Source organism: Lepisosteus oculatus, chromosome 6, assembly GCF_040954835.1.
Source record: "Lepisosteus oculatus isolate fLepOcu1 chromosome 6, fLepOcu1.hap2, whole genome shotgun sequence".
NCBI classification, from domain to species: Eukaryota; Metazoa; Chordata; class Actinopteri; order Semionotiformes; family Lepisosteidae; genus Lepisosteus; species Lepisosteus oculatus.
Window position 1 is genome coordinate 12,858,055 of NC_090701.1, and position 17,758 is coordinate 12,875,812.

Here is a 17,758-nt window from a genome sequence, read left to right on the forward strand (position 1 = left end):
TGCTGAAAGTTAAAGGACATTTAAATCTCTCTTACCTTGTTCAACCATTCTACTCTTTCTACATCTGGAAAGTGAACCTGGAATTGGGAAAAAAAAAAACATTAGTTACTCAGCGTTCTCATATCTGAAAATATAATGATGTTCAAAAACCCTGCAGTCATTCCTAATGGTTTTAATCATTTAAACCAAATTATAGAGAAACTTATGCATTTTGTATTTGAAAATAAATCTATGGTATGTCTCCCAACATTTTACTTTTTTCTTCCCAATCTGAGACGCCTGGTAGCATTTTAACATGTTCTTCGATTTGACACAGAACGACCCAGATCGTTTTCTGAACTACAGTTATTCGGCTGATGTGCGGGTTATTTCTTCCTTCATTTTGTCACACAGTTGTTAGTGCAGTCTGAAACCAAGCTGGCCGACACATATGCACTGGAATAGATGTAAAGGTCCTGGCCCTGTGTAGCCAGACCCTCTGACTTCCAGGGTCTGACTGGTCACTCACAGACCCAGTTTCCTGGCTTCATCTAGTCTTCTGATTGCTGAAACACTACATGTTATTCTTAGGACCACTTCTTTGACCAACTGACTGTGTTTAATTGCGTCAATAAAAGTCATGTTTTTAATGGCTGTTTATACGGACTCCTAGTAATTTCACTTTTATAATCTCACCTCAACACAAATACCAAACACAGAGCACCTGATGATTTTAGGAAATCCCAAGTATCAGTGCTACTAAAATAATTAACTATTTTTAGCCACAATTTAATGAGTCTACAAAGAAATACAGATGTATCAGATGGAACAAGACTGCAGCTTTTGCATTTTCCTATAATTTCTTTTGGGAAAAAAAACATTACTAGTCTTGTTTCTGTGGTGAATTTAAAGAACAAATAAAATAGCAATAAACTTATTTTAAAGTTACTTTGTGTTTTAAAGTTAATATGAAGGCCAATAGTACTGTAGCAGTATTTTGCAATCTTACACTTATGTATTTATCCTAAGTTTTTTTTTTCTTTTTTTTTGAGTTTATGTCCAGTGGTGTGAATTCGGAAACAATTATTTTTTAAAAAGTGAAATGCCTATAGAGGAAGCAATGAATGAAACTTTTACTATGAATGGTGCACTTAAACAGCAACAATTGTACAAAATAATATGCATGTTATGTAATCTAGTATATAATATCTACTTATATAACATCATACTGCAAGATAGCAACTTAATATTTATCTGTGCCCCATATATTATTTACTAGAAGCTTAAATCCTACACAAATACACACTGTAATCACTTTCTGGTTAATTCCTTCCTCTCAAATTCCAACATTCCAACATATTTCAGTTAAAACTACGCAGAAACAGAGAGACACATCTCATGCCAGAACTCTTTTCAACTACAATCAGCTACTTGACAAGGGGCATAGCCTGCACCTTGATGATAAATTACCACTGGCAACATGAGCACTTAAGCAGTGCTGACTAGACATGACCTTTGCATTAAATAGCCAACAGACTGCTAACAATAACAGTAAAAATAAGAATAACTGCATTCATTCCTTATGTTAAAACCCAATGTTAAAACCGAAGCGAAAACCTAAGTACTCTGATGAAAGCAGTTCCATTTTTTAAACCTTCATTGCTTAAAATTAATTATATCTACAGTATTCCTAGCTTCTAAGTATTCGGCACCTGGAGTGCTTCCATAAGCAGTAGATTTCCTACAATATATGCTTGAAATGAAGCATGTAATTAGAAAAAAAATCAATACAAAAGCGCTGCAATTATAATGATGCCATTATCACTGGTATTACACAATACCGAGCTCTCTCACACACTGTGACTGTGCGTGATACTCTGATATGATACTTTAGGTTCAACTATCCCATCACACTTGTGAACAAGGAGTTGGGTTAATTCTGCGGCACCCACACCCAAAACAAGACTAATTTTAAGTAGCTTGTGCTTACACTATCGACTTCAGAAGATCACAAAAACCTCTAATCAGACTGTATAGTTTAATGCAAAATATCCTGTACAATTACCCTTACTATATCTGCTAAAAAAACCTCTTTCACTGGAGAGTCTTAATGCATTAGATTGACACTGTATGGGATGTATTAGATTGTTCATCCTAGCAATACACTGCTATTTTTTTACAAGCTACCATTACTAGATGTATCTTGCATTTGAATTCATGGCAAAAAGCCTTGGTGCCAGCCAACTAAATAAACACAAATGTTTCATATTCATTTTTGAAACCCCATTAATACACACTTTAAGATAGACACCAGAACACATGCTTTCAAAATGCTTATATTGCAACAGAATGAACAAACAAATCAAGGCTTAGTGCTCATCCCATGATCCATATATTGAGAAACTTAACTGCAAAAGTAAACTGCAGCTGGTCAATATCTTTCACGGTGAGACAGTCCTGCTGAAACAAGTATAGCTTTCCAACCCCAGAACAATGCTCTCATCTGTAGTTAGTCTCGTTTCTAAACAGCAATACAAACCTTTCAACAGCTAAACCGAGAACCAACTAATTCACCCCTTTCCAAGATTTTAAAAACTTCTTAAAACTTAGTGTATTTTGTAGTTACACAGTCAATATTTTTACACGGGGCTTTCACAGAAAAAGTAATTTGAAAAGGATTAATTAACACAACAATTGTAGCAGTGCCCATCCTGAATAATACAAACTGGCGTTTCAGAGCAGCTCATTATTCCACCATAAGGGCTACTCGGTATTCGCTACTCTCTCCACACCTATTTTGCTGCACTAAATAATTGATTCTAACAGATGGTTTCTCGGTTGAGCCATGTTTTATTAATTAATCTTATCAGGTAGTTTTAAGTAACAATCAAAGGTCTAAACCTCTGGCAAAACTGCAACAAGGAAACGCCTGAAACAAGTGTTTTGGCTGAAAAACAAGAGACCCTGGAGAGCGAGTGTACAGTAAATTACTATACTGTAGCTGCATGAACAAGATGTCTTACTTCAACCTCCCACATGCAGTTAGTTGAGGACAAAAATGGAAACAACCTCTGTATAATGCAAGATTGAATAACAACAAAAATGGATTTATAAAAAATAAGGCCTTTTTCATTAAATAATACAATCGTTTTATGCGTATTATTGATTTTTTTCAAAACATTCTGAAGCAAGAATTTGTAACTTTTTCATTTTTGCAATTTGTCATTTTTCTTGACAGATACACTGAGTCCACGATCTGTGCCATTTGAAAAACCTTGGGAATTCAGCTACAGCCTGCCAAATACTGAATTACCTTTGATAAATCTAATATGAACACAAACATCACTCTCATCAAGACTTACGGCTTAAGCACAGAAAGGTTTGTGTTGGGGTATTGTGGTATCATCAACAGTGTGTGCTGTTTCGGAAAGAATTTTCCCTTTCAATTCAAAGTAGGAAAAACAAAAGTAATTGCAAGATCTGGATGGGGAGTAAGCCAGTCCGTGACTCACGTTTAAGCTATTTCCTGATCAAAATGGTCTGGAGGAGCCTCCATATTAAAATGTGTGCAACTCTGAGTTACTGCTCATCGCACAGTGAAAAAAGAAACGCACAAATTCTGGGCATCTATGATTCACCATTAGTGTTATTTTAGAAAGGAAACGACAATACTTTTTAAAGCCTAAGTTCTGTTTTATGATTTCTTTAACAAGGTGCACCATGTCTGTTTCCGTTTTGTATGCCACTTTTAGATGACTGATCAAAATGAGTAAAGATGAGAAATTCTTATGGTTCTAGATGAAGAAGGCAGTTTGATATATACAGTATATATTTTTTATTTGGACGTATAGCAATATTTTATTTCTACAATACAGTACAAAGCTAGTGATTAAATCATTTATCGAAGTCCTTGTTACCCTTATGTGAAGCATTCAACACTAATTTAATCCAAATCTATTTCCATTGATCAGAAATAAATACATTCTAAAAAAGAATAGCAATAGTAAAATATGAACAATGATAATAAGATCAGCAACTTGTCAACAAAGAATCTACACCACAGATCTTCAACCCTGGCCAGTCTAGCAGGTTTTAGAAACTTTTCCAACAATTTGAAGAATTTAACTGTGATCGCTTAAGAATGCGATTTACTTCTGAATACCTTCCAGCTCTTTGAGACCTGCGTTCTCTTAACTGAAAAAATGTCGTCTTTAGTTGGCCAATAACCAACACATGTTCCCAATCTGCTGTCACTGCTGGCTGTAGTAGGACTCTGCCCCAACCAGTTTAGATTCCCTAGATCTAGACTCTAGTTTTCAGACAGAGAACAGTCTTAGTCAAGAGAGCAACAGGCATCCATGACTGAATGTTGTCTCTGAGCATTCTTTTCCTCTGATACATGCTCTTCCTTCAAACAACAAAGATGCAGGTGTCGTATTTCTATAGCTCTCAATGGAGCAACGGGCCGAAAAGCTCTTTTTAGGCAGCCGATAAAGCAGGAGTCAGGTTCTCTTTCATTCATGTCGATATATCTACATTCACAATGTTAGGGAAGTCATGACTTTCGGCAGTTGTGACCTAGAACACTACTGTGTGACTGTGTGAGTGTCAAATTAGCCCAGGGTCTTATTTTTAGGGAACAAGTCATACTTCACGCAGCAGGTTGTTCATACAGCTTTTAGAATCAAAATGTCAAATTATTCAGCTCATTAGAATTTCTGTTGCATTTTGTACAAATCATTTAATTAAAGATCAATGCATCTGTAAAGAAATAAGAGCCACCCCAATGGTTTTACAATGAGGCACTGGACCTTCAAGTAACAATGCTGTTGTTTTATTGTGAAACGATCAACAGTTCCAAACCTGCCCCTTTTCAAATTTTCTAGAAAAACAAACAGAATTTGCTGTCTATTTAGTTCCGAGATTGAAACCCCCACTCCTGATGCTTTCACAAATCTTGAGAGAACAGTACATCTTTTGAAATTATTTTAAAACTTTAGAATCAAATCACGAGCACTGAAAATGCATCCTATGACGATTTCAACCTGACAGAATAAATGTCACAAAGGTAAAATAACGTCAATTTGTGAAAGCCAAAAAACACAAAGTCATTACATCAATAAATTGGAAAAAAAATTCCTATCTATCCATAAGGCATTTACTTAGCAAAACTGTAAATTAACAAAGGTAAGCCTACATAGCTCAGTGAGTGAATTTATCAGCAAGAACAGTATTGAAGACTTAACACAAGCAACCTACAGTATAAACCAATATACTGTAGGCCTCAAGTCGATATATCTACTCAAATGTCCTCAATAATTAAGCTTCTGCCCCTCTGCATAGACTATAAATACACAGGGCTTTATCAATTAGCAGTCCTTGAAAAATCACATTGAGAACTATTTAAGCAAACTAAGTTTTCTGCTCTTGCTCATCTTTAGGGACTTGTAAAAATGGTTTATAAGAAAGTAGAACAGCAATTCTCTAGTGGTTTATACAAGAATAGAACTGCCCCCATTTTATGATAAAAAGAGTGAGTAACTTTTATTTCCCCTCAGTTTCTTATACATCATTGCATATACAATAACCCAGGATCTATTTAGACATAACCACAAAGAAAATTATCACACAAATACTGTCCTACAAAGTCTGTCCTATATGGTATTTACATAAGTACATACTGTAAGATACATGAGGTACTGTCTTTAACTGGAATTGTTTTGCCTTTGATCAACACAAAATATTCTGTAATGTCACAGTGATAACATTAAAATGAATTATACATATAATATAACATATAAGAGAAAATAATTGATTTCATAAATAATTTCCTTGAATCAATATTTGGTAGAAGCATCTTTGCCAGTAATTAAAGCCAACAGTCTTATTGGATAAGTCTACCAGCTTTGCACAGCTGCACAGTGCAGCAATCTTTGCTCATTCTTCGTTACGCTGCTGTTCAAGCTATCTCAGGCTGGATGCGGACCATTGGGTGAACAGAAAATTTCAACTCCTGCCTCAGTTTTTCAATTGGATTGAGGGCCGAGCTTTGAGCAGACCACTCCAGAACACTGCCTTCTTTGTTTTTAGGCCACTCCAGGTGGCTTTGGCTCCATCTCTTTGGGTTATTGTCCTGCTGGAAGATGAACCTTCTCCCAAATCCCAGGTCTCTTGCAGGCTGCAGCTGGCCTTCCTCCAGGATTTATCTGTACTTTGCTGCCTTTTATCTTCACAAGTCTTCCAGACCCTGCACCCGCCAAGCTTCACAGTAGGGATGATGTTCTCAGGATGACGTGTTTTCAAAACTGGCTTTTGTTTGGTCACTCTCCCATAAAGCCCAGATTTGTGAAACACCCGGGCAATTGTCGTCATAGTCACGGTTTCTCCCATCTCAGCAGTGGAAAACTGCAATTCCTTTAGAGTTCATAGGCCTATAGGTAATGGGTTTAGTGTTACTCCCTAATTTTTTATGATCTTGAAAGGAGATTTTCGAAGAAAAGAAGAATAAAAAATTGAATCATGTATCATTTTTCAAGATGTGAAAGGACAGTGGGCAGGCTTGATTTGTAGAGGTACAGTAGCTGTTGCCACAGAGCAACAGAAAGTTGGAGAGGTTTTCTGTTTTTACGTCATTGAGATCTACCAAAAAATAGTGTTCTGCATTCTTTGCCTTTACGTTTTGGTGCTGTTGCTTCAACCAACCCTTTTGCCAATCCTGTTTCCTAGCTAAAAACACTAAAACTCTACCAATAACCAAACAAGGTAAGCTGCTTCTCACTTATCATCACCCTGTCTTCTCAGCAGCTGGTTCTCAATACCTCACAAATGTGGAAAAACTCATAAACAGTGATAATGCTTTAAAAGAACAGAAATCGTATTCAACACAGACCCCGGAATACATCAAGCTTAAAGCTCATCTTAATGACAGGATGTTTTAATGCTTTCAATTTTAGTGTACCAAAGAAAAGCTACTACTAAGCTCAACAAGCTATGATATCATCCTGAACATGCCGAAATGTTAGAAAAAAGTAATTCCTTTGTGGTATCTAAAAAAATGCATAATGAAGTATGACCAAAACAAACATAAAAAGAACTATAGAACTATAAAAAAGTATAGAGCGAACTCTATCCCATCTTTGTCAGGTCTGTTTACCTCTCCAGTGCTAAACAGAACATGTGCCAGTTGGTCCTTGATGTGCTACAGGTCGTCTGGTTTTTGTTCCATCTTTGATCTTACTGTAATTACTTATTTGAGCTAAATATGTCCTAATTGAAACCACCTGCTTTTTGGGGTTATATTCGGTTGCTAATGAAAAGGTCTCTGTATAGCTTGCAGAACTCTGGCCCCTGAAGAACAGAGCTGCATACCCTTGGTGTTCGGCTTCCTTGTAATTTCTACCCTCCTCACAGGTCCTGTGCATTGTGCTTGCTCTTTCAGTGCGTTTCCAAGCCAGAAACCTCATCCTTCCCCCAAAGGTCCCACACACAAAACTTTGGCTAAACAGGTCTAGGTGTACAGAATCAGCATCTATAATTAATCTAAATGGACACTGTAAGGAAGCAACAGCAAGACCCAGGATACAATAAAAAGCAAAATGATGAAAACTGATGTGCCGTACGTAAATGAAAATAAAAGAAATGCATCAACCGTTATAGACCAAAATGAATATCTCTATCCAGAATCTTAAAATCAAGAATATCCTTTCAAGACTGGGCTGGTGAACCGTAGTTTGTTCTCACTGAATTAAAAAGCACTGCACCACACACTTATAAGCAACATTTTGCCTAGTACTACCAATTATACCCATTTAAGTATTCAAGTTTAGATAAACCACTATATTATACCCATTTAAGTATTCAAGTTTAGATAAACCACTATATTATAGCCATTTGCTGTAAGTATTCAAGTTTAGATAAACCACTATATCATCTTACTGTGATTAAGATGATATAGTTGAGTGGGCACTAGTCTACCAAATCCAATAAGCAAAAACCGAATGCACCCTTTTCTATCTGTATGCGTATGCAATAAAGTTCATCCTACCCACAAATTGTAAACTTCAGGCACACTATGCATGACAGCATTCCATCAAGCTGTGAGAAGCAGACAATGACAGGCACAGCTACCAGTAAATTGCATCTTTGGAATTTGCCATTGACTATATAATGTGGGTTAAGGTTCACTCACGAACCTTTATTTTTCATTGTTTAGTCTTCTTCATTTTATTTACCATTTTTTTGTGTACTTTAGGTTATGGCATCCAATACTTCTGAGCCCTTGAACATCCAGTATACTGTACTATCGTTCCTCAACTCTGATCGTCCAGGGCAACATTCCCTCCCTTATTAAAGATAAAAATCAATGTAAGAATAAACTATTAAATTAGGACATCCTCTTAGCTGATTGCTAATAGAATTAATAGTTCATCAGAATTTATTCCAGAAGAGCACCCAGTGCCCTCCAGGACTAATGTTAAGGACCCCTTTGGTACATTATTGCATTTTCTGCATTTTTTAACTGAGAAGTGAGCTGTTGAATGTCATCTCAAAGATGGCAAAGCACTGGAAGGCATGTGTAAAGGACTAGACTGGCTACATGTGTGAATGTGACCAAACATTCGTAAACAACTCCACTAGGTAGGTCTGAGCATGTAATTGTGATCTTGATGTTCAGTGTACTGTAGGTCAACAGTACTTTTGCAGAAGGTTCCAGAGTACTGAAATTGCTTTCCAAGTTTAACTGAAATATTTGCAGATCAGAATTCCTGTTGCACAGATGTACAGTGCATCTCATTTATCCAAAGAGGCTTAAAATTAATGTGTTGCTGGCAAAATATATGAACTGTTTATGCAATTACAGTAGGTGGTGTAATATAACAATATTTGATTTTGCATGTCTAGATGTGTTTTGGGCTAAAAGTATCAATTTTGTGCTTACCACTGCCAAATACAGGAAACTACATTACAATGTATGGACTACTTCTGGACAATGAGAACAAAAACCCAAAACAGTATTATGTTCCCGGCTATGAAAACTATTACATTCACAATTAAGCCATATTTAACTTAAATTGGTTGTAATTTCTTTATGATACCCTGTTACAATATTTAATTTTTAAATGGCTATAGAAAGCACAAAATATTTTGACGTGAGAATTTTTGAAACTTGCGTCAAGCTACAGTATGTCATGAAACATGACCAATACAGATTCCAGATCAGGTACACCAAGCTTTTTCAGTTGGCTGGAGGCAGTTTTCACACTGTTGTTCGCTGCCCAGAAGAGCCTTTGTACCTTTGTACAACATGCACATGCTTCATCTCTTCATTGCTACTTTGCCATGATCTTTCAGTGTCTTTCACAAGAACCCCAGAAGAAGAAACAAGCAAGGCAAAAACTAGTCCATGTCCGCCACACACAAAATGCAAAATGTTACGTGTCAGTTGGAAAAAAAAATACTGAAGATGGCACAGTGCAGTGGCAGACTTCTCCAGTCCTGGATTCAATTCTGGCCTGGGGCATCATCTGTGTATAGCATGTGTGTTCATCACTCCCTCTGGTTCCCACCAGCTTTCTAAAGACACCGTGTCTCACAGTTGTCCATATGTGCCCTGTGATGAACTGGCAAACCATCCAGAATGCAACCCTCCTTTGCACCCTATGTTTCCAGCGTGGGCTCTGAGTTTCATTGATTGATGGAATTGATGTGATCCCCTGTCATTAAAAGATTGAATATTTGTTCATATTTTACATCTCCACTGAAGCCTTACTGTAAACACACCTGCAGATTCTATATACTGGATTAATAGATGTGCATACCATGACTCTACAATGCAAGACTTTCGCCAATAAACCAGCTTTATTTAGGCAGGCACATTTAGATAAAAAACAGTAAATATTTCCTAGGTTAGAATCTGAAAAACATCTCTTGGCTGGGATGGTGAGTCTTTGTCTTTTCATTCTCAATGTTTCCATTAACGATTGACCAGACTGCTCAAAGTTTAAATATACTGTATGCAGTAAAAGGAATTTTAAAAGGAATCATATATAACCTGAATGAAAAGGCAGACGGACCAAGCAAGTAATACATACAGTACTATACACAGTATTGCTACTGGGAATCTAATGCCTAAAACCACACTCCGGTTCAGTAAAAGAAAATTATCCCAATCAGATATCATGTACCTTTCAGAGTCAGCTGTACAGTAGATGTTATGGTGATACAATGTACTTATTACACGGTTGCAAAAAATGGTTTGTGGCTTTAGTGTAACTCAAACCAGTTTATGTTGAGAACATTGAGCTGAATTGAACTGATTTAGTAATACCTTCAAAGCAAAGACATATGACTAATTCACGCATTAAAATCCCAAACAACAATTTCTAAATAATAAATTTTCAATATTTGTATCTGAAATGTTTTTTTTTTTCCTTTTTCTAACTGAAAACCCTAATAAAACTCTTGGCAAGTACAGAAACAAAACGGCTGCATTAAGTAATGTGTGCCTTTCGTCAAACTGCTGTTTTTCAGTTCCTTTGCTTTAGAAACAAGGATCACACCCAAAACCTCACAGCCACTAACTCACATTCTGTTATGCGCAGCAAGTCTTGGGTGGGGTTGACACATTACAGCCAGCCTAGGTCAGTAAATGCCAGGTATGTGTAAAGTGGCACATACAGTACAAACCAGGACTGCTGGCTTGCTTTTCTAGGCATGTATAGTTTGTATGGTTCTACTCCTATGTACAGTACAGCCATCCGATATAATATAGCTTTATTTTTCAGAAGTAAAGAAAGATATCTAAGAGGACGCAAATGTGCAGCTCTGCTAAGAATATTTTTCTGAAGTATTTAAATATATTTAAAACATCTGAAAGATATTATGATATCGCTGTTTGCGTAAGAATAGGTTTAGAGTTCTCACTCTCTGGCTCTGTACACAGTATAACATGAATACATACCTCATTTTCTGTCACTACCAACCCCCACCTAATTAGGAGACACACCCAGAGGCGTACAACTAAAGGCTGTGGAACAAGGTGTTGGAAGGCTGAGGAGGTGGAATAATTTTCCACGCTTTGAATGCTACTGCAAGGCCACGGAAAAAATGAAAAACAACAACAACCAAGACAGATTTCCAGTACGAAAGTCGAAATTCACAGCTCTTGACTGGAAAACACACACAAGTAAACCTGCTGAACAGCTAAAGGCCTGGGGAGATGTCCAATGTGAGATCTTGCAATGCTATGAAGGTTACCTCTTTGTAGAATATAATATACATTAATTAGGTTTCCATTGTAACCGAGTTAGAATTGAATTTGCTAATCTTCTTTTGGTTATTTAAGAAGACAACCATCTTCTTTAACCCAATAATCCTCTGTACCACACTCGCCCTATGTCTTTGGGCTCATCAGAGGACAACTGTACTGCACTATAACTCATATTAATCTGTCCAGTTTATCTGTGAGCACCATGTAACAAAGCTGAAGACAAACTTGTCTATGGGTTATAAGCTAATAGCTGCGTAGAAATAAAGTAAATAAGAATTTAGATCACCATATATTAACAGATATTTAAATTTGATTTAAAGACAGTTCCTTGTCCAAATACGTAGTATATCATATTAAGGACCATTTCAGAACACAGACATATTACTTTAAACAGCAGGAAATGGCTAAATTCTAGAGATACATTATTGTGTTGTAAATATTTCAGGGCACATGCGTAGTGAAAGATCCCAATAACAAATGTGATTTTGAAGTGACCTCCACTTATCCAATATCTAAAAACAGGATCTCATATATCATGTTAGAAAAATAAACTTAAATTAAACCTTAACCAAGATGAACAAAAATGACTGGGCAGTAAACTTCATTATTTGACCACTTACTGTGCTGAATGGAGGATCCCAAGAGACCTGCTGGTTTCCTTTATAATTTACCTGAAACTCCTTCCTTTAACTGCTGACATATCATTTCCCATCAAATTTAATTAGGGCGCCCTTCTTGGAAACACCAGGACAATCCTATTACAGTTTCTCTAGCAGCCAGTCACAAAAAGAAAGGTGCTGACTGGCCCTGTTTGCCTGAATGCTGCTAATTCACATGCATTCATAACGAATGCAGCAAATATTGTTTTACTTGTACAGTACCTTTCTAAGATGCCAACAGGCTGCAACATCATTCCTTATTCTTGACAACAGGAAAGAAAACATTAGTGATCATATCTAGAAAATGACTTAATTTCTTAAAAACAGTAGGCAGATTTAATTGCATGCCAAAACTGAACATCACCATTCAAAAACATCACCGTTACAAAAACAATACATGGTTACCCTACAAAATCTCAATGGACATATCCATCACATGTAAAGTACACAGAAACACAAGAAAGGCTGCAAAAGAGGCTAGTATTATTTATCTATTTATTTAATTAGACTGTTAGTAGCTAATTGATCCAACAATCTCCTCCAGCCTTTTCTTGAGAGGGAAAAGACTTTTATAGTAAACGGGGAATCCCCTCTACCACCATTAATGTGCAGCATCCACCTGGATGATGCGACGACAGCCCTAGTGCGCCAGTACGCTCACCACACACCAGCTATCAGTGGGGAGGAGAGCAGAGTGATGAAGCCAATTCATAGAAGGGGATAATTAGGAGGCCATAGGATTGGTAAGGCCCATAGGAAATTTGAACACAACACCGGAGTAACACCCCTACTCTTTTCCAGAAACGCGCTAGGATTTGTAATGACCACAGAGAGTCAGGACCTCGGTTTTATGCCTCACGTGAAGGATGGCACCTTATTTACAGCATAGTCTCCCTGTCATTATATTGCGGCATTAGGACCCACACAGACTGCATGTTGAGTGCCTCCTCCTGGCCCCACTAGCACTTCCAGCAGCAGCCTTAGTTTTTCCCAGGAGGTCTCCCATCCAGGTACTGACCAGGCTCACACCTGCTGAGCTTCAGTGGGTTGCCAGTTGTGAGTTGCAGGGTGATATGGCTGCTGGAGCTGAAAATTCATTTGAAATGAAAACCAGCAAGCACAGTGTTCCACCAGATCAATGGCATATAGCCTTGGTACTTTAAAAACTGGGCAGTTCTTCTCACATTAAACATGAGTCATTACAAAAACCTATACAAAGTATTCTACTCAATTTATGAGCGAGACAAAACAAAAATCAAGGATCTTGGTGGAGGTGGAAGAAAGGGGAGGCAAGACACTCTATCACTTCAAGAACTGTGTGAAAGAAAGCTGTGCAATGCAAACCGACTTATCTGAAACAATCAAAGCACTGGCAAGAACCAATGGTAACATTCAGTGGTCTTTGAAAACAAAAGACTACTGAATGTTACCATTGGTTAATACAGAAGACAACTACTGCTCATAAAGACCTTTGATGTTTGAGTAAAATATACTTTAGCAAACTATGTGTGGCGAATAACACAACCTAATTTGTTGGGTAAATTGTGTTACACTGAATAAGTCAAAGTATGGTCCACATGTAATGTACTCCTTTCCCTCATAAATGGACTGGGTCACCACTTTTAGGCTTAAAATAACAGAGCAGGTTATTCAAGGCATGTCTTCATGGAGCCTAATTTAAACCAGAGCCTCTATTGTTTGAAGCTGTATTTGGAAGGTGCTTAGTCTAATACTGCTTCAGTGGACAGCTGCATGGACACTGCAAATCGCTTCTCGCACTGGTCTGATTCAGGCAGCTTAAGTCTGTGAGCCATCTATTCAGTTTCCGATAATAGCATTAACAACAACCACACTCTTCTAAGAAATAAGAAAATAAATCATGTTGTTGGACAATATATTATGCATGTGTACTGTAGGTATCTATTAGAAGCCCACGACACTAAGGCCTACATACTGTATGATCATGACAATCACACTGAAGCAGCAATGATGGTTTACGAAAGGACAATCCTTATTCTGCAGAAAGCGATATATGTGTGCTTTTTAAGTCAGAAGTACAACTAATTTTGGTGTTTAGAAAACTGAAATAAAACAGCCTTATGTTCGTAAAAATGTATGAACATTTGAAAGGAGAAGGTATCCACTTTTCAAAATGTTGTGAAATTCAATGTGTTGATTGCACAAAATACATATTTATCAGAAAAGGAAAACCACAATTCACTTGTTATAATGAAAAAAATATATACTTTATGTGCGAAACACCACTTTCTTTCTGGTACTCTACAAGACTTCAAACAAGGTTCGACTACAGTACTTGATAAGAAGACAGCCTACAAAACAAGTTCTGGACAAATGGAGACCACAAATTGGAATTTCTAACAGGCAGGCTGCAAAACATTTTCTGACAGTGACATCAAAAAGGAAATATATTTTTTTTTAAATACAGACTCCCGACATCTATTAATATTCAGAACTATGGGAAAAGAACATTTCTATTTGTATTCAGAATGCTGAACCTTACTTCAGACATGATAAAGAACAGAACAAAAATAAATCTAGATACAAAGAAAGTTGTGACAGTTAAAGAAAGTTAGGTGAAGACAGTTAAGGAAAAAAGTATTGAAATTACCTTACAGTTACAGTACCTGGACTGTGACCTTTTTTATGCCTTGTCAAGGTGCTGTATACTGTATAATATATGTACAAATAGTGTATACATCCATTTACAGTACACCTGTCAATAAAATGTTTTGTTCAGATACAGTAACAGAAAAGGACACTGTTGAAAACACTGACTTAGGTAACCTGATAACATTTTATAAATTATTCTTCTTACTAAAAGTAGCAGCACTCAGTAGTTGAATAACAGCTGAACAGATACAAAAATAAAAAAAATCTCGTATAAAAAGTAGACCACAGAAAACTGAATGTTAAGCAAGCAATAATCACTTTAAAATGTCTTAAGGTTGTTTCAAATACTTTGGCATGTTTTCCATTGGTTGGTTTAAGGAAATCTGAAATTTCTTCTATTCCACAGATCACTAAAACAAGCCAAAAATGTGTTAACGAAACTTAAATGCTGAAATCAATAACTGCGAGTTTGGGGTTGGAAAGTTAACTGACCTATCATTTAGACATGATCTTTTGAAGATCAGTGTAAATACAGTAGAACTCTAAACAGTGATAAGAATAAACCCAGGAGGACACTGTCACACAGGTCATATGATTTGCATGGTTATTTTTAGCTAAGCAAAAAATACAGTCTCATTGCATTGCCAAATTAAAACTTAGTGGCCAGAGCAATATACTGTAGGCAAACCTCTGACCTACTTCTGAAATCCTTGACACCCAGAGCACAGCCTGCATTTCACTGCTGGCCAAGGTTGTTTTTTTTTAATGCACCCAATTTTCAAGGAAGAAATAGGTGGACAAGACAGAAAAGGAGTTAAAATTGTGGTCACGATTGGATTAAAATCTTGAAACACCCAGCACATTTTGGGGAAAAAAAAACAAACATCCAAAACAATTGTACTGTAAGTCACAAGTTGTGTATTCTACTAAAATATGTTGTAATTTACTAACCATACTTTCAGATGTGTGGTTCAGCACACATTTAGAAATGTTATTAATGAAGTTTGCAAATGCACCATAAACTAGGATGCAGGTATAATTCAGAACAAGCAGTGCTGATCTGTAGGACCAGAGTAATTCAGGTGAGAACGTTCACCATTCACGGCAAATACTCGCACCATTTCCAAAGTTTTGTGAACATTTTCACACTTCAGGCCTGATCGGGAAGGAACTCTTCTCTGTCCCTTTCGATTGTAAGTCACCAAATTTGATATATTCTAAAATAGTTTGAGGGAATTTGAAAGAGAAAAACAAACCATTGTTACAGTACATCATCTTGGTTTGTGTTGGTCATGTAAAACCTACACGCACGAATGCTGAATCAAACTTAACAAACCTAAATTCTGCCTCAGGGTCAGCATCCAAAGCGTATACCTTACTTAGACCATGCATGGGGCGACGAAACAACTCTTTCCTCTCACATTGTTAAGTGTTGTCAGTCGTGGTTTAACTGCATAATGTTTTGACAATCAGTCTTACAACGTGCTACACAGTCAAATACAACAGGCAAAACGAGGTTTGAGGATCTGAACATTTTGAGTATACGGTACGTGAGGCGCTGAAGACAAAAGTCAACAAAAACCGAGAATACTCCTCATGAGCCGTTTAAAAAAATGACCTTGAAGTCCTGATTTCCACAATTTTTTTTAATTAAGGATCACTGTTTTGTTCGTGATACAGTACATGCCTACAGCTGATGACAACACGGTCGAGATAGATTAAAAACACTGCATATTTGTTTTGACAATCTGAGGCTGCCTTACTGTACTTTCAGCATCATTACAATTGTTTATACAAAAGAGTGAACATTTCAAAGAGACCATTTATCTTTCCACTGAAGGATCAATGTAACATTTTCGAAATTGAGTCCAAATGTCTAAGGTCATTTCACAAACCACAAAACTAGCAATTGGGGCATCCACAGCTATGCCAATTTAATATTCCTATCGATATTATATAGTACCTGCATGCGTGGGAAAGCTATATTAGGAGCCTAGAGTACAGTACATTACTTTCAACGCGTGACAAGCTTTTGAATGTCAACACATTTCTGGAAAACAACACTTTGACATGGGGCTGTCAATGTAAAAAAAAAATGAATGATGGAGACGAAATCAAAACCATCTTTTAAGTAAACTTGGTCACCCAACTGTTCAGAACCCACAGTGCTGAGCATTGATACGTCCACCTAACAAACACAGTGAAAGGTCACTCACCCATGGTGGTAACTCAGAAGTTGGCAGACTCTGCCTAACAGTCTTCTCTTCGTGCTCCAAGAAAGCCAAAGCCCGGTTAAGTCGGGAATATTTACTTCCTTTATTTCTCCTCCACCAGAAGAACGCCGCCAGTCCGATCAGCACCCAGCTGAAGCTGAACCCGAAATACCCCAAGACGTAGATGGGAAAAATGATGACAAACGTCTTGGCGAACCCCGACAACGCCTGCGTAAGATCTACGGCGGTGGACTGCGGCTCCTCGGCACCCTCCACCGGGGCTCCCGGTGCGGAGTCCGCCGGGCTGGTGGCTTCGCTTTGCCCCTCTTTTCCTGCGTCGTGCGGCGCGTTGTTTGTGGTTTCGCCACTCATCTCCAGCCCCTTTCCAAAAAGTTTCAAAACCAGCTGCTCACAAGAAAACAATCGCAAAAGTATTCTACACTGTTGGCGGCGTTGCCTTCCCCCCGACTACAAAACACTTTGAAACACCCACGTTTTTTTTTCCTGTTTTAAATTAGTTGCGGCCAGATAAGAGCTCGGACGCTGCCATAATTACTTTCCTGGTAAACCTTTCCTCTTGGTTAAGGTTACATCGATTGATCCAAACACTTTGCAGATGCCTCCACAGCAGTGCCTTCCCTTGCTTGCCCCCTGTAAAAGGGGGCTGTGTTGAGCTACTTCTGTCAGCTGTCGTTTGCTGGGCTCCCTCTGGTTTCCGTGTGTGGCATCAGTAATCCTTCAGTTCGGAAACGCGAGGTTTGTGCTGCATGGCGTATGTCAAACTCCCTCCTTTCTCAGCTGGGAAGAGACCGTACCTCCCTCTCTCACCACATCCTGAAAACTGCGCTGATCACACACACTGTCCACACATTCGCAACTCAACCCCCTGCTCCCATTTCCAACAGGAAATTGTCATTGCTCAAATAGGTCAAACCTGCTGGAAAAAAAAAAACAAGACCGAAGGAGCCACCTGGCGGCCACCCCCTTCAGTCCGGATTTTTATTTTA

The 17,758-nt window shown here is 37.7% G+C and overlaps 1 protein-coding gene across 4 annotated transcripts in view; it reads right to left on the bottom strand.

Annotated features, from left to right (window-relative positions):
* The window catches only part of esyt2b (extended synaptotagmin-like protein 2b), a 65,424-nt gene extending 47,769 nt beyond the window's left edge, over nucleotides 1–17,655 (bottom strand). For 2 of the 4 annotated variants that reach the window (XM_015354868.2, XM_015354867.2), the window contains exons 1-2: nucleotides 16,755–17,655; nucleotides 36–77 (exon numbers count right to left, since the gene is read on the bottom strand). In XM_015354868.2, the coding sequence (XP_015210354.2) occupies nucleotides 36–77; nucleotides 16,755–17,123 (411 nt within the window). In that variant the 5' untranslated portion in view covers nucleotides 17,124–17,655. The remainder of the gene's footprint in view (nucleotides 1–35; nucleotides 78–16,754) is intronic. The other 2 variants (XM_015354869.2, XM_015354870.2) reach the window with 2 other exon arrangements.
* Between the last annotated feature and the right edge of the window lie 103 nt (nucleotides 17,656–17,758).